General features: G+C 39.5%; 1 protein-coding gene and 1 pseudogene across 1 annotated transcript in view; both read right to left on the bottom strand.

Moving 5' to 3' along the window:
• Positions 1-21505, bottom strand: part of SEC24D (SEC24 homolog D, COPII coat complex component) — a 145442-nt gene that overhangs the window by 106922 nt on the left and 17015 nt on the right. The window contains exons 4-7 of the mRNA XM_062199697.1: positions 15825-15973; positions 13465-13698; positions 13036-13163; positions 896-1007 (exon numbers count right to left, since the gene is read on the bottom strand). Coding sequence (XP_062055681.1) covers positions 896-1007; positions 13036-13163; positions 13465-13698; positions 15825-15973 — 623 coding nt within the window. The remainder of the gene's footprint in view (positions 1-895; positions 1008-13035; positions 13164-13464; positions 13699-15824; positions 15974-21505) is intronic.
• Positions 7627-8195, bottom strand: LOC133765555 (GTPase NRas-like; annotated as a pseudogene).

The following is a 21505-nucleotide window of genomic DNA, read 5'->3' as shown; positions in this document are numbered from 1 at the left end:
TTAAAAGAGGGAAACCAGAACTCAAATTCTTAAATAACCTTCTTTAAACAATGTCACTGAAGCTAGAACCATGTCTGCTGATTTCTCAAGAACTAAATCTCCTACTGCCCTTCCTGTACTATGCTGTCAAGTTTCCAATACAGTCAATAAATTAGAGTCTGAACTAACTGAAATCCATAAATCACAATGAAGACTTTTCTTAAGCATATATCTTACATTATAACACACTAAAAACACTCTAGATTTCTATAATACATATTAATAGATAGTAGATATTTATAATATATTGTTAATATATATTATATATTAATATATAATATGTAATCATTATATTATATAATATAATAGTCTATAATATAATATATAATCAATTATATATAATACAATTAATAATATATTATATATAGAAAATATATAGTAAGTCCAAAAGAGTGAATTCAGTTGACAGCACCTTCTCAGTACCTGAATGATTAGTGAAAAGTTAGTTGGTCCCCATTATCAATTGTAACAGGATTTCCCAGAAGTAATTTAAAATCTGAATCAAAAATATCACTGTGGCTGGCACTGTTACTATCAAAAAAAGCCACTGTCTACAGTGCTGGCGTCCCATAATGGTACCAGTTCGAGTCCCAGCTGCTCCACTTCCAATCCAGCTCTCTGCTATGGCCTGGGAAAGCAGTGGAAGATGGCCCAAGTCCTTGGGCCCCTGCACCTGTACGGGAGACCCAGAAGCAGCTCCTGGCTCCTGGCTTTCAGATTGGCCCAATTTTGGCCATTGCAGCAATTTGGGGAGTGAACCAGCAGGTGGAACGCCTCTCTCTGTCTGCCTCTGCTTTTCTGTAACTCTGTGTTTCAAATAAATAACTCCTTAAAAAAAAGTTTTGAAAATAAGTACCTTGGTCTTGTATAACACAGTCTGTAGTGACAAGCGGAGGGACTTGGCCTCTGGTGTTGGTGGCATAAACTTGTCCTCCTCTGATGGCTCTATCATTCTCAATCACCTGGATCTGTAAATACATCAAGAACGAGATAAAGTAAATCTAAAGGCTTTCTGAAACACCAACAGGTACCCTTGGTCTCCTTCCCTCTCTTTCATTGTCTCTCTCTCTCTGTCTCTCTCTCTCTCACACACACACACATACACACACACACATACACAACTAGTCATCCCAAATAGGCATGTCTGAAGTTCACTTTGTATCAAACTCCCATTGAGAGAATACTACTCTACTTTCCTTTCACAATTTTAGATAATTTCTAAATTCCAATCTGTAATTCTGTCAGCTCCAACCCTGATCATACAATGAACTTTAGTTTAATCAGTTTATTGAGACCATAAATAATCATTAAAAAAAATTCTTGAAAAAAAAGAAATTGAAAACAACTTTTTAAAGAAAAATACTTTTTGCAATTAAAATTCTAAAAGGGAAAGGTCTAGGAAACAATATTTCTATTATATGACCTAATGAAGCCTTTAAACTTTTCAACATCTTTTTCTATTATTTTTTTTTAAGGACTAAGCAAACAACTTTAAGTTCTTATTTCTGAAGCATTATTTAACAGGAAAAACATTCAACCAAATTTTTAAAAAAATTAAGATTGTGGCTGGCACCACGGCTCACTAAGCTAATCCTCTGCCTAAGGCTCTTGCACCCCGGGTTGTATTGTGGTTGGGGCGCCAGATTCTGTTCCGGTTGCCCCTCTTCTAGTCCAGCTGTCTGCTGTGGCCTGGGAAGGCAGTGGAGGATGGCCCAAGTGCTTGGGCCCTGCACCTGCATGGGAGACCAGGAGGAAACACCTGGCTCCTGGCTTTGGATCGGTGCAGTGCACCGGCCGTGGCAGCCATTTGGCAGATGAACCAACAGAAAAAGGAAGATCTTTGTTTCTCTCTCACTGTCTAACTCTGCCTGTCAAAAAAACATGTACTCTATAGAATACTATACAGCAGTCAAAAACAATGAAACCCAGTCATTTGCAACAAGATAGAGCAATCTGGAAAACATCATGCTGAGTGAATAAAGCCAGTCCCAAAGAGACAAATATCATTTGTTTTCCCTGATCGGTGACAACTAACTGAGCACCAGAGGGAAACCTGTGGAAGTGAAATGGACACTATGAGAAATAGTGACTTGATCAGCTCTTGTGCTGACTGTTGATGTACAATGTAATACTTTATCCATTTTAGTATTTTTTTTTGTGAACTCTGTAATTAACACACAATTATTCTTAGGTGTCTAAATCTTAACTGAAAAGTGATCCCTGTTAAATATAAGAGTGGAAAAAGAGAGGGAGGAGATGTACAATTGGGGACATGCTCAATCAGACTTGCCCCAAATGATGGAGTTAGAAAAGTGCCAGGGGATTCCAATACAATCCCATCAAGGTGGCATGTACCAATGCCATCTCACTAGCCCAGGTGATCAATTTCAGTTCACAATTGATCACACTGATAGATCTAAGAGTCAAAGGGATCACACAAACAAGACTAATGTCTGCTAATACTAACTGATAAAACCAAAAAAGGGAGAGAAGGATCCAACATGGGAAGGGGGAGACACAGCAGACTCACAGAATGACAGATGTCCTAAATAGCACTCTGGCCTCAGAATCAGCCCTTAAGGCATTTGGATCTGACTGAAGGGCCTAAGTGAGTATTTTAGGCATGGAAAGCCAAGACACTCTGGGAAAAAAAAAAAAAAGAAGAAGAAGAAGAAGAAGAAGACCTAAATGAAGGATCTCAGCGAGTGTGATCCCAGTGGAAAGAACAGGGCCATCAAGGTAGGAGGTACCTTTCTCTGAAGGGAGGAGAGAACTTCCACTTTGACTATGACCCTATCGGAATAAGATCAAACTCAGCGAACTCTAAAGGCTTCCATAGCCTCGGCAACTCATGACTAGAGCCTAGGGAGATTACTGATGCCATAAACAAGAGTGTTAAATTGTTAAATCAACATCAAGAGTCACTGTGTACTTACGTCCCATGTGGGATCTGTCCTTAATGGGTTGTCCAAAGGGAAGTAATGATATAGCTAGTACTGAAACAGTATTTTTACACTTTGTGTTTCTGTGTGGGTGCAAACTGATGAAATCTTTACTTAGTATATACTGAAGCGATCTTCTGCATATAAAGATAATTGAAAATGAAAAAAAAAAAAGAAAAAAACAAACCTTGGTGTTAAATTGGAAATTACATAGAAAAGTAATCAATCTTTTTTAAAAAATATCATGCAGGATCTCTGTCATTAATGTGCTGTACACTGTTATTTAATGCTATAACTAGTACTCCAACAGTATTTTTTCACTTTGTGTTGCTATGTGAGGGCAAACTGTTGAAATCTTTATATATACTAAACTGATCTTCTGTATATAAAGAGAATTGAAAATGAATCTTGATGTGAATGGAAGGGGAGAGGGAGCGGGAAAGGGGAGGGTTGCGGGTGGGGGGGGAGTTATGGGGGGTTAAGCCTTTGTAATCCATAAGCTGTACTTTGGAAATTTATATTCATTAAATAAAAAAATAAAATAAAAAAAAATTAAGATTGCTTAATTTACAATAAAATAACCAATCTAAAATAACCCTTTAATTTAGGGACAAGGAGGCCCATAATTCCCAATTAAAATAGCAGAATTGCATAAATGATATTTTCATCCATATACAATGACAAAGAAATATAAATGTCATAAAACTTCCACTGAAACCCATCCCTTCCCTTACAAACAGAGTTTATACACTTGCTTTAGGTCGGTACTCAGCCTTTTAAAAATCAATTGCATTTTGAAGTATATCTGAAACTGCTCTGATAACATTTTTAAAACAATTCCTATATAAAACAAATACCTTAAAAAGTTTTTTGAGGCACAAAAACTTGCTTAAAGAAATAGCAAGATGAAAAATCATGTACAAGAATGATAATCCAATTGTCCGTGTTTACCCTGATTAATTAATGTTGCTTCTTATAATTTATTAACAGAGAAGAATTGTAAGAAGCAGATTCACTATGTTTTGATTCTTGATTTAGCTTCCAGGTTAAGAGTTCTTGACTGTAAATATGAAGCAAAATATGATTATGTTCACAAATTCTGGAATAGGAAAAAATCAAAATCTCTCTTGAAAAGTTTTCATCTATCTTTGCTTTCAAGTCATTACAGAAGATTTACAGCAGTTTAAATGATGATAAAATACTAAACATGCCACCCACTAAAATAAAATTGGGATTAATTTTACTTGTTATACTCCTAAAGTGAAAATTATAGTAAGTATGATCTTGTATTCCAAAGTTAAAATGATATAGTAAACTTCTGGCCGGCGCCATGGCTTAACAGGCTAATCCTCCGCCTTGCGGTGCCGGTACACCGGGTTCCAGTCCCGGTTGGGGCACCGGATTATATCCCGGTTGCCCCTCTTCCAGGCCAGCTCTCTGCTATGGCCCGGGAGTGCAGTGGAGGATGGCCCAAGTCCTTGGGCCCTGTACCCGCATGGGAGACCAGAAGAAGCACCTGGCTCCTGGCTTCGGATCAGCACAATGCACCGGCCGCAGTGGCCATTGGAGGGTGAACCAACAGCAAAAAGGAAGACCTTTCTCTCTGTCTCTCTCTCACTATCCACTCTGCCTGTCAAAAAAAAAAAAAAAAAAAATTATATAGTAAACTTCTGAAGCAAACAGAGCTTTTAACAGATTCACTGACAGATCAGGCAGAGTAGCCTCCAGACAGAACATCTTTATTTTCAAACTCCTGAAGGTGTAACCTTTAAAAAAAAATAAATACATGTAATTTAGGATACCTGACCAGGCACTTAACTTGGGGAAAGTGACGTGAGATTTTGAGGTAAATTAGAATCATTTTCCGCAATCACAATCTAAAAAACACATTTTATACCACACTAATTATTCAGCTTTTTAACTCTAAGCTTGTCACTCTATTGTGCCAAAATTCACACCTAAATATAGCTTCTTAGGAAGCTATTGAAAGAGCATTTTCAGGTCTGAATGTTGGCTCCTTTTTGATGCTTGTGTGCTTTTAGAACATACTTGAGAAATTTATTAAAGGTGCATACATTCAAGAGTCCAAATGGGTAATTATGTTTCTCCATAAACTGACATTAAACGTGATAGAAGTTTTTTAGAAAAAGAGTCACACAGCCAGTCACATAGACATTTAGGAAAAGAGAACACAACCGAGGTGATAAGCCTCCATCTAACCTGAGGAAAATCAGAGATCAATGCATCAAAAGGAGCAGACTCAAAGAAGCAGAGTCTGTTTTATACACGAAGGCAGTGCTGTAAAAGCTCCCAGAATGAGCCAGCCAGAAGGAGCACAACTCTCTGCATTTATCAGACTCTGGGCTGGTATATGTTTCTTGCCCTCTTCTGAATTCATTTCAAGGATATGTGTGTGCTTAGCAAGCAAAACATTTTATTAGAGCAGAAGGGACCTCAGTAAGTATGTCGACATTAGAATACCAGAACAGAAAGTGGCCATTTTGGAATTAGTCTTTTACCAAAAGTTATCCAGGTCCATTTCTCATTAGAACTATTAGTGTACTGCCTGCAAATGGAAATGTCATGCCTCTGAATCTTCATCACAATTTATTGTATTTTTCATCCTTTTCTCAAACAGCAATTTCAATCCAAAGCTATTTCTTATTTTGAATAGCTTTCATTATCTGCTATCCACAGATAAACTTATCAAAATCCTGTTTTAAACACTTCAAAAAACTACGAATAAAGAAAATTTTTAAGAATTTTTATTAGAGGTACCCTCATTCTTAAAGAAATGAGAAAATATAAGGGTTTAGAGTTTCCATGTGGTTAAAAATTTGGTCTAAATATTCTATTTATAAAGACTTCTAAATTGACTGCCTTGGGATACCATACTTTTCCAGCCATGGTAAAGGACTCATGATAATTTATTCTTGTTTCTTTATAGGACCAACAGCAGGAATCCAGCAAAGCCAGCAGCTGGAGTTACTGATACAATGAGCTTATGTGGGAGGATTTCTATCTTTGCGATGCTAAATGGTTCACTCAAGTTTTGAAACTGTGGCCTTGGCAATCAGCACCATGCTCTACTCAGCTGAAATACTAAATCTCCTATTGCTGTGGAAGAGGGCCAGAAGGCAAGGTGAGAAGATTGAGGAAAATTACATGCATCACTAAACCAGTATGTGCAGTGAAAATGTAATATGTCTGTTAATATACTATATTTGAGGTTTGAAAATCATTGATCGCAACTACTAAATAACACATCACATTTTTATAATATTTGAACATCTCTAAGTGTAGAACTTTCTGGCATGACCCAAATTTAATGTTCACTGAACATTATCAGTAAACTAGAAGAAACAAATCACATTTTGTAGAGAGTAAACCACATAAAAAATAGAGCTTAGGTAAAAATTAAGTGAAATTGGCCGGCACCACAGCTCACTAGGCTAATCCTCCACCTGCGGCGCCAGCACCCCGGGTTCTAGTCCCAGTTGGGGTGCCAGTTCTGTCCCGGTTGCTCCTCTTCCAGTCCAGCTCTCTGCTGTGGCCCGGGAGGGCAGTGGAGGATGGCCCAAGTGTGGGCCCTGCACCTGCATGGGAGACCAGGAGGAAGCACCTGGCTCCTGGCTTCGGATCGGTGCAGCACACCGGCCATAGTGGCCATTTGTGGGGTGAACCAATGGAAGAAAGACCTTCCTCTCTCTCTCTCTCTCTCTCACTGTCTAACTCTGCCTGTCAAAAAAAATTAAGTGAAATTATTCATAATTGTTTCTATGTTCATCTTTCCCCTGAGAGAACCCAAAAACAGGCCTCTGGAAAATCATCTTCACACATGTCAGAAATGGCATCTGCTATCACACAGGTTATCTATCTCTCAATGATAGACAGCTCAGAGATATATCTCAGACATTAATTTTTACATACAATTATATGTTTTGAGTAATCTATTCCACTGAAACACTGTAAAGGAATTCTACAAACCACTTTTCAGAAAAAAGCACCTTGCAGTGAAAGTTCGATTTAATTTCATAACAGTTCAGAAGACTAGGATAGACTCAAAACTCAGTACTCACTTTTGTATTTATGAATACAGAAATGATGCAGTTAATAGAATATAGTTGATAATATTACAAACAAACCAAACAGCAATATTAACTATATTCTTGCCAAACAGTAATTTATGCATTTCTCTAAAAACTGACATAGTTCCAAGTTTAACAGTTAAAAAAAGAAAAATCACCAGCAGTTGCTACTGTAGAGCTCAACACTGTTTTCAACAGAAGTTCATGTCTACAGTTGGATTCTGTTTCAGAGCATAAATTCATTTTCAGATGAAAAACCTGGGGTGGTAGAAGTGTGTCTCTGGGGATTGGGGAAGAACCCAGTGCAGAATAATACTGGAGAGTAACAATAGGTGCATTTCTCTGGTCTGACAACCAAGTGAGGAGGTAGTAATTCTGAGGACTTCTCAAATACAGAATATTCTGCTGATCTCCTAAGAGCTGGGGAAATAGCATGAGCTTCTCTATGAGAATGAAGACAGCAACAGGAATATTTCCCCTCCAGGAAAGTCAGAACCAGGGTGTGAATATAGCTTACAAGTGGCTCTTTTCTGATGACAGAGCTTTGTAATAGTTTGTCACATTACCACACAGGGCAAACCCATACAACTTTGAGTCCCATCATCACTGCTGTTGAGCTAATTCCATTGGTGTTGTCCTATTTCTCTTACCAGAGTGCAAAAGGCATCTTCAATACCCTGTCTGGTCTTCGCTGAGGTTTCAATAAACAGAATCCCTTAACTCTTACCCAGTTCATCAGCTTGTTTCATGTCAACTGTCCTTGTTGGTAAATCACACTTGTTTCCTACCAGCAACACGGGTACACCATCTGAGTCTTTCACATGCTTAATCTGCTCTGTATAGAGGTTAATATCTCTAAATGACTTGCTATTATTGATGGCAAATACACAGAGGAAGCCTTTACCTGTCCTCATGTATTGGTCTCTCGTGGCACTGTACTCCTCTTGTCCAGCTGTATCCAGAATGTCCAACAGACAGGCTTTTCCATCTATAATCACCTATTTTCAGTAAGAATTCTCTATGGGGGAATCATATTTATCCACAAAGTGGTTCTGGATCAGCTGGATTATCAGTGCACTTTCCCAGCACCACTTGCTCCAACCACCACCAGCCTTTATTCAGTCATTTCACACCAGCAAGAACCTCAAGCTCCACTGCCTCCACTTCAGATTTAGAGCTACAACCAGGAAAAATGTTAGAGACCCAGGATCCACCATGAACAGCTCCCAACAGGGAGTGGCATTTTTCAAAATCTCTCTTCATCTTCAATTTGTCTTTCAAGTTTCCCTCACCATACTCCTGCTCTTGAAATATGAGAGTAGCATAGTTTTCCATGTAGTTTTTACCCACTCTATAGAAATCAAGAGGCAAAAGTCCCTAAGTTTTGTCATATGATTTGGAAACATCTAAAAATATTTGTTGGGATTAGCATTGTGAACAGCACATGAAGTCATCACCTGCAATGCGGGCATTCTATATCAGCACCATTTGGTGTTCTGGATGCTCCACTTCTGATCCAGCTCCCTGCTAATGGCCTGAGAAAAGCAGCAGAAGATGGTTCAAGTGCTTGGGCCCCTGCTACCCACATAGAAGACCTGGAAGAAGCCAATGGTTCCTAGCTGCAGCCATTATGGCCATCTGGGGAGTGAATCAGGAGACAGAAGACCTCTCTCGGCCTTTCTGTCTAACTTTCAAACAAACAATTAAATAATTAAAACCACCTGTTGATGGAGAATATAAAACTTAAAAATTTATGTTTCTGTTGTAACTGAGGATGAAAATTATGAACAAAATCTTATGATCTGATAATACAGAGTCAAGAAAACAAAGTTGAATCGTAATTATTATTTCCTCCTGTTCTTCTCCATTCTCATACTTCTTTCATCATTGGAGGGGGAAAAAAAGGAAGAAAAAAAAGGAGTAAGAAGAGAAGCGGAAAAATTAACAATTGGGATTGCATCAAATTGAGAAGTTTCTGTACTGCAAAAGAAACAGTCAGGAAAGGGAAGAGGCAACCAACACAATGGGAAAAGACATTTGCAAACTATGCTACAGATAAAGGATTAATAACCAGAATCTAGAAAGAGATCAAGAAACTCTACAACAACAAAACAAACAACCCACTAAAGAGATGGGCCAAGGACCTCAACAGACATTTTTCAAAAGAGGAAATCCAGATGGCCAAAAGAAACATGAAAAAATGTTCAGGATCACTAGCCATCAGGGAAATGCAACTCAAAACCACAATGAGGTTTCACCTCATCTCGAACAGAATGGCTTACATATAGAAATCTACGAACAACAGATGCTGGCAGGATGTGGGGAAAAAGGGACACTAACCCACTGTTGGTGGGAATGCAAACTGGTAAAACCACTATGGAAGTCAGTTTGGAGATTCCTCAGAAACTTGAATATAACCCTACCATACAACCCAGCCATCCCACTCCTTGGAATTTACCCAAAGGAAATTCAATTGGCAAATAAAAAAGCTGTCTGCACCTTAAAGTTTATTGCAGTTCAATTCACAATAGCTAAAACCTGGAATCAACCTAAATGTCCATCAACAGTAGACTGGATAAAGAAATTATAGGATATGTACTCTACAGAATACTATACAGCAGTAAAAAAACAATGAAATCCGGTCATTTGCAACAAAATGGAGGAATCTGGAATACATCATGCTGAGTGAAATAAGCCAATCCCAAAGGGACAAATATATGTTCTCCCTAATTGGGGACAACTAACTGAGCACCAAAAAGGAAACCTGTTAAAATGAAATTGAATGAATTGAAAATGAATCTTGATGTGAATGGAATGGAAGAGGGAGCAGGAGATGGAAGGGTTGCGGGTGGGAGGGAAGTTATGTGAGGGAAAAAGCCACTGTAATCCAAAAGCTGTACTTTGGAAAGTTATATTAAATAAAAGTTAAAAAAAAAAAAAAAGAAGAGAGGCAGAAAAATATAAATGAGAAGTGTCCAAAAGCAGAAGAAACTTTGTGGGTTTTAATATTAGTAAAGGAACAATTAATATAAAAACTGCCTTCTTCATGAAATATTATCTTCCCCATTTTTCCTCCCTATCTCATCCAATCAAGGCCTCAGCTGGCACTGACATCATTAATTTCATGGAATGTTGGTGACAGATTTAGTATGCCTTTAAATTTACATTTCTGTCTTCCTAATATCATAGATGTGATATATTATTAAATTAAGATATAGGTGTGTTCCAGATATAACTAATATAAAAGACAATATTAAAAGTTACCATAGGCAGAGAAAAGAAGCAAACAGAAATAAAAGTACAAGTATTATATTATAAATATTTTTAAAGACTTATTCTATTTACTTGAAAGGTAGAGACACAGACATAAAGAGAGAGAGCTTGATCTTCCATTCATTGGTTCATTCCCTAAAAAGCTGCAGAATCCACATGGGATGCAGGTGCCCAAGTACCCAGGCCATCATCTGCTGTCTTCACAGGTACACAAGCATGGAGATGAATCACAAGTGTATACCCAGGACCTATAATGGTGCTCTGATATGGGATAACAAAGCACATGCAGCAGCTTAGACTACTGCATCACAAGGCTGGCCCCTACATTCTATGTCTTGATACAAACTCAATCAGGTTCATCCAAAAGTAGGGTGGTTTTTATATTACCTACTACTATTGGATGATTTCAACTAACAAAGAGTAAAAAAAAAAAAAAACACACACACACACACACAAAGCAAAAGTCATAATGTATTAGTGTGCCTAATACATGAAACGTACATATTGAACATAGTCTTCAATTTTCAAAATTTCTATTTTTAAATTACTCATTTAAAAATTTCCTATCTCTGGATATTATGATACAGTATTAACTTACTATAAATTACTTATATCCATGACAGCCAGGGGTGGACAGAGGCCATCTGAACTGGGAACGTGATCCAGGTCTTCCACATGAGTGGCAGGAACCAAGTCACTAGAGCCATAACTACTGCCTCCCAGAGTTTGCATGAGCAGGAATCTGGAGTCAAGAGCCAGAGCTAGGTACTGAATGAATCCAGGTAAGGTGATACGGGATGCAGGCATCCTAACTGGTGTCTTAACTATTGGACTAAATACCTGCCCCCAATTTTTTCTGTCCTATTCTATTTTAAGAACCCAGAATATTCTTTCATAGCAGGTTAGTATGAAGATAATAAATACTTGATATTAGTATGAAGATAATAAAATACTTGTGTAGCATTTTTAGTAATTGCTAAAAATATACTATACCTTCTTAACTCAAATACAAATCAAACAGAAATTTCAGTAGAGATTTTGACTATATTTAGTATACAGAGTTTATGTTTAATAAGTCATCCTTGACAATGTCAAAGACTATCTTAAGGGGCATGGGTTTCTTTTTCCTTTAGAAGATTTTCCACAAAAATTATCTTCAAGTTCCCAGTTCAGGTGGCCTCTGTCCACCCCTGGCTGTCATGGATATCTGGGAAGTGAATAAGTGGGTGGGAGATCTGTCTGCCTGCCTTTCTCATTCTCTCTCTTAATAACTAAATTTGTAAAGATTATTCTCTTTAGAGCAATGAATAAGAGGAAAACAAGATGTGTGGGCCATATGAGGAAGGCTGCTTAACACAGAATTATTTAACTTTGGAGCAGTGAGATGAAGTAGAATAGCGAGAATTCAACTTTGGAATAATCCTCCGGATTCTTGATGAAATCTGTTTCCTCACTTTTTTTTTTATTTTAAGATTTATTTATTTATTTGAAAGTCGGAGTTACACAGAGATGTCTTCCATCCACTGGTTCACTCCCCCAGATGGCTGCAATGGACAGAGCTGCGCCAATCCGAAGCCAGGAGCCAGGAGCTTCCTTCGGGTCCCCCACATGGGTGCAGGGGCCCAAGGACTTAGGCCATCTTCTACTGCTTTCCCAGGCCATAACAGAGAGCTGGATCAGAAGCAGAGCAGCTGGGACTCAAACCGGTGCCCATATGGGATGCCGGCACTGCAGCAGGCAGCTTTACCCACTTTGCCACAGCACCGGCCCCTGTTTCCTCATTTTCAAAACGTGGTTAAGACTACCACCTTAAGGGCCATAACAAGCACCTCACTCAGTATTGAAGTATATCAGCAATTCAGTCAATGTGATTTTTACATCTTTCTTTCCAGAAGAAAGAATTTATTCAGTTAGTAAAGGCATGCTATTTTGAAGTAAGAACATAAACAGGCTCCATCTGGCATTGCTATTTCATTAGTTTAAAGACAAAAACAAAGACTGGATTGATTCACATGTAGGTATTTTAAGGATATTGGATGAATCACAACATCTACTGATCCTTTCTTTTGTTGTCAATATTCAGTCATTCATCCACTTAACGAATATACAAATGGATACTATGGCTATATACTATAACCAGGCTCTGTTCCGGTTAGAAACACAAGAGTTAACAAAACCATATCACTGCCCTGATAGAGTTAATAGAGATCAATCCTCCCAAGAAAACCACTTGAGTGGAAGAGTTAAGTTATGGTTCCGATTTTACATAAAACATTTTTATATGTGCAAAATACTTCAGATTTTCACTCTCTATAGGTCCCTCACCCTACTGAAAATGGTCTTTTAATTGCTTAAAATAGCATGTTTACACCAGAATGCTAATTATTCCTTGAACAACAATAGATTCTGCCAATAAATGTCAATACAAACATCAACATAGATTCTATCAAGTTTACATGCAACCAAAAAAAAAAAAATTAAAAACCATACAGACTATTCTATAGAGACCCCCAGCAAGTCTTTAATCTTGGCATGCCTCCTGCCCTACACACACACGAGGAAGCCTTCTGCATGCAATGAGCATCTCCTAACTTCTACAATAAAGGACAGAATAAACGCTAACAAAGTTTGAGAACAGTGCGGGAAGAATGGTCCTTTGGTGGGGAGCCCATCAGAGTGGGAAGAGCACTTACTGGGCTGGGGATAGAGTCAGGATCCAGCTTCTTCTGGGGCTGTGGGGGACCTGCCATCTGTGCAGGACCTCCAGGGAAGCCTCCTGGGTAGGAAAGTTGTGCACCTGCCATCTGGGGCCCATAGTTGGCTGCTCAAAAAAAAAATTTAAAAATCAATGGCTGTAATCCCAAATCCCAGACAAATCTCACTGACAGTAGTAAGCTATTCAGTCAAGCATGCTGTACTTTTTATCTTATTAAATAAGGCAGAAGTCAAGTATGAACATCTACTATTCCCTTTTCTTGGCTAATGCCTCACTATTCAAAACCACCAAGCCTGAACAGTAAGCGACAGATACCTAGTAACAGCAGAACAAAGCTGATCTTCAATTCAGGATTCCCCCAAGTAACCCACGGCCTTCCTCCCTCTCACCCTGCTGCCAACCTTACCCTGCTGTGGAGGAAATCCAGGGCCCAAGGTCTGGCCTGGAAGAGGCGGGGGCTGGTACTGGGCTGTCGGAGGAGCAGATGAGGCACCAGGGCCATTAAGTGTGGTGGGTGGCGGTGGGAGAACCTGAGATCCAGGCTGCAGAATGGATGGCTGTGGAGGCCGCGGAGGACCCTGGAATGCTGCTGCTGATGGAGGGCCCGGGGGCCCCTGGCTAGAAGGAGCCATGCTGGATCCTGTGCAGGAGAGAAAAGCAGCCCACCTCAGCACTACAGTTCTCAACTCTGACTCCTACAATGTATGTGACACAGATACTTGTCTTCCCAACATAAAGCAAGAGGGTACCTTTACAAATTACAATCTTCATTCAGACAGGGATATAAATGCCATTTGAGGCATATCATACAAGTAAAAGATCCCTGTTAAATTTAAGAGTGGAAAAAGAGAGGGAGGAGATGTACAATTTGGGACATGCACAATCAGACTTGCCCCAAATGATGGAATTAGAAATGTGCCAGGGGATTCCAATACAATCCCATCAAGGTGGCATGTACCAATGCCATCTCACTAGTCCAAGTGATCAATTTCAGTTCACATTCGATGGCTCTGATAGGTCTAAGAATCAAAGGGATCACACAAACAAGACAAGTGTCTGCTAATACTAACTGATAAAAGTATAAAAGCAACATTTATAATTTTAGGGAATTAAATGGATACATTTTAACCTGGTTATATTATATGATATACACATTAGTTAAGATAACTGTACCTGGTACAAAATCTAGAAAATCATAAAGAAGAAAATTTTATTACAAAACAATCATTAACTTCGTATCCTCTGCATTCAATAAAATTTGCATTCTATGCTTGATTCATCAAATGGATTTCAGAGCCAGGTAGAAATAACCAGAGATAAAAAAAAAAAAAAAAAGAAAAGAAAAAGAAATAACCAGAGAAAGGTCGGCTCACTGGCATGCTTCCTAATCGTATAGGAAACAGCTGCAAAATCAGATTTTTTTTTTTTTCTTTGACTATGTGAAACCAAACTGCTTTTTTGGAGACTTAACTATTTTGAAATCAGTACAAGATTCTAAGGGGTTTTTGCTGATAATTCTAAAATTAACTTGGGTGATAAGGAAATATTCTTCATCATGATAGATGGCTGATTGTGCTGTTATGACAGTGGAGCCCTCTATAGTTCCTACAATGTATAGCATTTCCACTGATGTAGAGCTCAGCACTATAATTCCTTTCTTTCCTATTTTCTTCCTTGCCTTATATCTGAGCTTCTATTCTTACAGTGATTTTAAAATGATTAAAGTACACTGTAAAACACTGAGAATTATATTTTTCATCTGGGGGCCCTGCACTACACAACAGATGGTTAAAACCATCCTTATGTTTTAAAAAATAGGGGTTTTTTTAATTATTATTTATTTATTTGACAGAGTTAGACAGTGAGAGAGACAGAGAGAAAGGTCTTCCTTCCATTGGTTCACCCCACAAAAGGCTGCTACGGCTGGAACTACGCCAACCCAAAGCCAGGAGCCAGGTGCCTCCTCCTGGTCTCCCATGCGGGTGCTTGGGCCCAAGCACCTGAGCCATCCTCCACTGCCTTCCCGGGCCACAGCAGAGAACTGGACTGGAAGAGGAGCAATCGGGACTAGTAGAACCTGGCACCCACATGGGATGCCAGCACCACAGGCAGAGGATTAACCAAGTGAGCCACAGCACCAGCCAGCCCCTTAAAAAATAGTTTCACCGTTCTAATGTTTATTTGTGAGACAAGCATTTTCTGTTTTTTATTAGTTTGGATTTGAATGTAAGATATTCTAAGGGTGCTTCAACTATCATGAAATAAGTAGCGCATGATCAGGGGAAATAGCCACATTTAATACAAATGATTTACATAAAAATGTCCAAATACTACTTCAATATGATATGCTAAAGTTGTATCTATTTTTTTTTTTTTTTGGACAGGCACAGTTAAACAGTGAGAGAGAGAGAGAGAGAGAGAGAGAGAGAGAAAGGTCTTCCTTTTTCCGTTGGTTCACCCCCTAAATGGCCGCTACAGCAGGGGCACTGCGGCCAGTGCGCTGTGGCCAGCGCAGATCCAAGGCCAGGAGCCAAGTACTTCCTCCTGGTCTCCCACGTGGGTGCAGGGCCAACTGGAAGAGAAGCAACCGGGACAGAACTGGCGCCCCAACCAGGACTAGAACCCAGAGTGTGGGCGCTGCAGGCAGAGGATTAGCCAAGTGAGCCACAGTGCTGGCCTAAAGTTATATCTATTTTAAAAATGAAGAAACCTTTTCTCATTCAAATTGATCATAATGCAGGCAGTCCATGATAATGAGACTGTTACCATAACTGTTGATTTGCATGGCACCCAACTGATTTCCCAACTGGGTAATGGATGAAGTAGACACAGGACTTGGATAAGATGACTGTGGAGATGGCTGGTACGGTGCATAAGAGGAAGCCACATTGTTGACAGGTGAAGGGCCTGGAAATCTGAGAGACAAAAAGTGTATGATATTGAACAATATCACAGCGTCTCATAAGCATATGACATACAACAAAAATGTTAATAACTTATAAAATTAACTTAACCTACCTAATAGGCACTAGAAAAATGACTGATATTGTATGATAAATTTTAAATTAAAATTGAAATGAACTTAAAATGATTCCTGCAGCATTATTACATATCTATGCTAACATACTAAACACGTAAAGACAGCAGAATATATATTCCTAACATGAACACAGAATCAGCATTGGAAAACAATTTGGGAAGATAAGGCCACCACTGCCTCTTTTTATACTAAGGTCAATGATCAGTAGAAATCAGGAAAACTGAAAGCTTTATAGTTGTATCTTTGTGATCATTCACTTTATATACTACCCAGCTTTCAAAACAAAAGTCAAATTCACTATAATCTAAAGTAAGTGGGACAGTTCCTGCAAAATAGGACATGAAAGTGAGAAGTTTGGGACTTACTCATCTAAATATTTCATCATGATTTACCGTTGATTTAATTTCATCTTGCATGCTTATGGCCACCATCTGAACAGAGCTCCTTTTCTGCATAATCTGTCAAATGAGGTTAAAGCCTGCCTTTAGGTGACAGGATGGATCTATCAAAACTAAAGTTTTGTTTTTTTTTTTTAATTAAGTTTTAACATATGGTAAACTCTAATTTTTTTTTTTTTTTTTTTTTTTTTTTTTGCTTGCAAACTAGAAACCCCCTAGTGATCCGCATATTGCCTTCTGTCTCCCATTGCCACTTGCAAGGTTAGAGGCAGAGCCTGAGAGAGCTCAGTGGCTTGCCTAAAGTCTCACATCTTATCTCTGACAGTACTGGAACCAGTCTTTCCCTGGGTCCTAAGTGATTACACTTTCCAAAAGTCACACTAAGTTCATCTTATCATTTTCTCCATATATTTTGAATTTTTCAACCATTTTTCTTTTTAATTTTAAAGAGGCAAAGACACAGACAGTCGAATCTTTCATCTGCTTCAAACTCTGCAACTGACAGGTCTGGGCGAGGCAAAGCCAGGAGACTGGAACTCAATCCAGTTTCTCACATAAGTGGCAAGGAACCAAGCACTTGAGCCTCTTCTGCTACCTTCCAGGATGCACATTAACAGGAAGCTGAAATTGGAAGTGGAGCCAAGACTTGAACCCAGCCCTCTGATATGGGATGCTGGCATTCTAATAAGTATCTTAACCGGCCGGCGCCGTAGCTTAACAGGCTAATCCTCTGCCTTGCGGTGCTGGCACACGGGGTTCTAGTCCCGGTTGGGGCACCGGATTATATCCCGGTTGCCTCTCTTCCAGGCCAGCTCTCTGCTATGGCCCGGGAAGGCAGTGGAGGATGGCCCAAGTCTTTGGGCCCTGCACCTGCATGGGAGACCAGGAGAAGCACCTGGCTCCTGGCTTCGGATCAGCGAGATGCGCTGGCTGCAGCGGCCATTGGAGGTTGAACCAACGGCAAAAAGGAAGACCTTTCTCTCTGTCTCTCTCTCTCACTATCCACTCTGCCTGTCAAAAAAAAATAAGTATCTTAACCACCATGCCAAATTCCTGCCCCTCTATATACTGAACTGAGTAATTATTATAAATTAACCTTCAGTCTATTATACTGTAAAATATTAGGCTTATTTCCAGAATGATAATATTCTATACTTTGGGTTAGATGGACAAATAATCAAAATGCTTTTCCATGTAACTTAGAAGTACAAACTATCTTATATCAGACAATTGGTTATAAACAGTCATAAAGTGAGAATAAATAATGTTCTAATCCAAAAATACTACTAAACAAAATAGTCAAATTCTTCTTCTGGCAAAATTTTTAAAAGACCAGTACAGGGGCCGGAACCATGGCTCACTTGGCTAATCCTCCGCCTGCAGCACCAGCATCCCATATGGGTTCCGGGTTCTAGGCCTGGTTGCTCCTCTTCCAGTCCAGCTCTCCACTGTGGCCTGGGAGGGCAATGGAGGATGGCCCAGGTGCTTGGGCCCCTGCACCCGCATGGGAGACCAGGAAGAACCACCTGGCTCCTGGCTTCAGATCAGCGCAGCGCCGGCCATGACAACCATTTGGGGAGTGAACCAATAGAAGGAAGACCTTTCTCTCTGTCTCTCCCTCTCACTGTCTATAACTCTACCTGTCATAAAAAAAAAAAAAAAAAAAAGACCAATACAATTACATTAACCATTTTAATTTAAATAATTTAGGGAACAAATTTAAATAAAGACAGAAATCAAAAGTTAACTTTTCAGTGAAAGCTTTCTTTGTATCTCTAATCAATTAATGATACTAGCAGTAAAACCTGCAGGGCAAAAGAAAACTCCTGTCTTGACACATTTGAAATATGCAGTGGCCACCGGAAACTGATTTCAAAAACTGAAAGACCTGTTGTATAAATCCACTGCTTCTGAGAACAAAATCATTTGTTTTTTCAAGAAGTAATACTTACTGTCTTCTTTGGCAACTCAGGGGGAAAGATACAGAGTTATGGCACACAGGTTGAGTGTCATGCATCCTGAGAATATGTGAATGGAGGCAGTGAGGTATGGTTACAGAGCCTGCATCTGAAAAGCAGGAACTAGGAAAGCAGCATATGTTATAGAGAGAAAAAAAAGGTGCAATTCAGTCGTTTGAGAAAGAAATACCCAAAACCTTTCAAAAGTGTGTCACAAATGTTCATCATACTTTTTTTTTTTTAATCAGTCAACGCCCAGAGCGCAGCCAAGTTCTGGACTTTATTGGGAGGGGGAAAAGCTTTTATAGACACAGAAAGGGGGCCGTCCAGGGCACAAGGGAACCAACCCAACCAGCTGAAAGGTAAGGCAGGACACAGCCAGGCACGCCCTCAAGGGCCTATCACAGCCGAGGACACATACTGTTCACGAATATGGAAGTCTCCTGTCAGGCTAGGTACCTCCCTCGGGGGCCATCTTGGATTGTTGGAAATGCAGAGTCACTGGGATGCTGAAATGTGTAAACTGGAGCGAAGGCTTAGCAACTTTGTTTCCTTTTCGATTGGAGCCCCCGCATCTCCTCCTTTTCTTTTATTTGGAGGATAACTGTGCCTGTCTTAGGTTGTCCCCGTCAGGAATCGGAAGTTGCCCGTCATCGGAGAAGCCAGGGTCGAGAGCCTGACCATCCTGTCTTAGGTCGACCATTCCCGGGGGATCTTACCCGTCATTGGCTACCAGTCCCTTATTTAGGAGATGAGGGGGTAAGCGGAGAGGTTTGGCTAGTCACCCAGGGGGGTATCTTGTTGACTAAGTCAGGGCCTGGTACCTGACTTCCAGCTGGTTGACGTGCATTGAATGAAGCTGTTTTCTAACAAAGGAACCTAAAGTGTTAACCACACAGGGGCCTATGAGCAGAAGTGCAATTATGGCAGTGATTGGACCAAACAACAGCAGGAGGTAGGGCAGCCACCCTCCCCACATCCCTCCCCAGCCATTCTAAGAGTCCATTAGGCACCGCTGGCAACTTTCAAGGCTGTCTTGGAGTTGTTTAATTCGATCCTGGACAACTCCAGATTGGTTAACAAAAAAGCAGCACTCCTCCTTGAGGAAGACACAAAGGCCTCCCTCTTTTGCCGTTAGTAAATCCAATCCTCTTCTATTTTGAAGGACTATCAAGGCCAGGGAGATCTGTTCCTGTAAGACTGGGTTACTTCTCGCAGGTTCCCGACAACCAGGGGACCGTTTCAATAGCAGGGTTGGGAAGACCGCCCCTGCAACAGGTAGCCACAGGTGTCTCATCATTCCCGTAGTCCAATTAGCCCATCGGCGACTTCATGAGTCCTCAAACGGGGCACCAGTTGCTGCTCCCTATGGGGCAGCAGGTCTGATAGAGCACCTCAGGGCCAGCCTGAGGAGCTCGGGGGCCGAGCGGGATGATGAGTGTGGACGGCAAAGGAACCACACCAGAGGCAGGGGCGCAGCTGGGTTCTCCCATCATACTTTTAAAATATAAATTCTGTGAGTCACTTTTTACACAGAGAAGACAAAATTATTTCAAATGTGGACAGACATTTAAACATCACATCAAGGGAGATTTTCTTGCTTTTTATGTTCATTTAAGTTGATGATTAAGAAACGTGTTTGTGTAAACACAGAGAGAACGGCCAGAAAATCAAGATGTTTGTAGAAAGAAATCAAATGAGCCCGTAATGAGAAATGTCCTCAAAGAGAGAGGTATAATGGTATAATGTACTCTCTGATGTTTCAGATGATGAATTTTGCAAGGAATTATTTTTTTAAATGCTAAAAAAAAAAACTTTAGAAAAATCAGTGTTTTCAAAATTGAGTCATACTGCCTGTCTTTTGCTGTAGTAATAACAGGCATTCTAATTTCTGCAGAGCAGAGTATCTCTTATAAAAGAGTGTCAAAGCCTGATTCCACGTATTGGACAAGGACAAGCAATGAGGTGTTCTCAATCTAGTTTAAACTTTAGAGCTGCCTGGGATGCATTTTAAAACAAGATAAGGACAAAATATATTTCAAGTAGAAATAATGACACAAGAAGGCTTATGCATTTTTTAATTTAACAACAGTTTAAGTATTTAAATATAGAAAGAGAATATACAACCTTTAGCTATTATTTTTGAATCATAAATTATGTCTACTTAACATTCATTGCTTAATAAGCATCCTGGGAATTAGGCTTCAGAAGTTCACAAGTAAATTATTTTTCTGACCAACATAAATTACATAAGTCTTAAACAATTTAGCTTTTAAAACAATAACAACAATTTAAAAATAAAAATGAAGGCAGGAGTTTGATGCAGTGGTTACAACATGGCTTAAGACATCTGCATCCCCTATTGGAATCCCTGAGTCTGAGTCCCGGCTCCTCCACTTTCAACCCAACTTCTTGATAATGTACATGCAACCTGGGAGGCAGCAGAAGATAACTCAACTATTTGGCTCCCTGCCACCATGTGGAAGACCTAGATTGAGTTCCAGGTTCCTGGTTTCAGCATGGCTCAGTTCTGGCTGTTGCAAGTATTTGGGAAGTGAACTAAAGGATGGAAGATCTCTCTCTGTCTCTCTCTCTCTCTCTCTCTTTCAAATAAAATAAAAATAAATAAATCTTTTAATAAAAAGAGAAAAGTATTAAAGGGCTAACAAAAACCCTGGCATAAAAAGGTAAAAGAGATGAACAGAACATCTTAAACGTACAAATTAGCTTAATGTTTTTCAATTTTATTACTTTACCAAATTAGTTTATCCAAAGTCACTGAGCATATAGGTGTCAGAATTTGGGCAAGAAATCTATGTCCTCTGACCCCCCCAACTAGAGATCTGGTGTGCTTTCAAATTCTAAAACTGAGCAGGTAAACACAAAGATCCTTTCTCTACTATAAATAGAAAATGTTTAAAAATGTAAACTAGAGAAAGTTAAATGGTCCTCATATTGACAACCTCTATTTAACCTGTTTCTGAACTGAGAAACATTCAAAAACATGTTTTAACTTACCAATTCACTGAACATCAGCTAAGTGCTGATTCA

This window comes from Lepus europaeus, chromosome 8, assembly GCF_033115175.1.
Source record: "Lepus europaeus isolate LE1 chromosome 8, mLepTim1.pri, whole genome shotgun sequence".
In the NCBI taxonomy this organism is placed as follows: Eukaryota; Metazoa; Chordata; class Mammalia; order Lagomorpha; family Leporidae; genus Lepus; species Lepus europaeus.
This window is presented reverse-complemented; position numbering and strand designations above follow the sequence as displayed.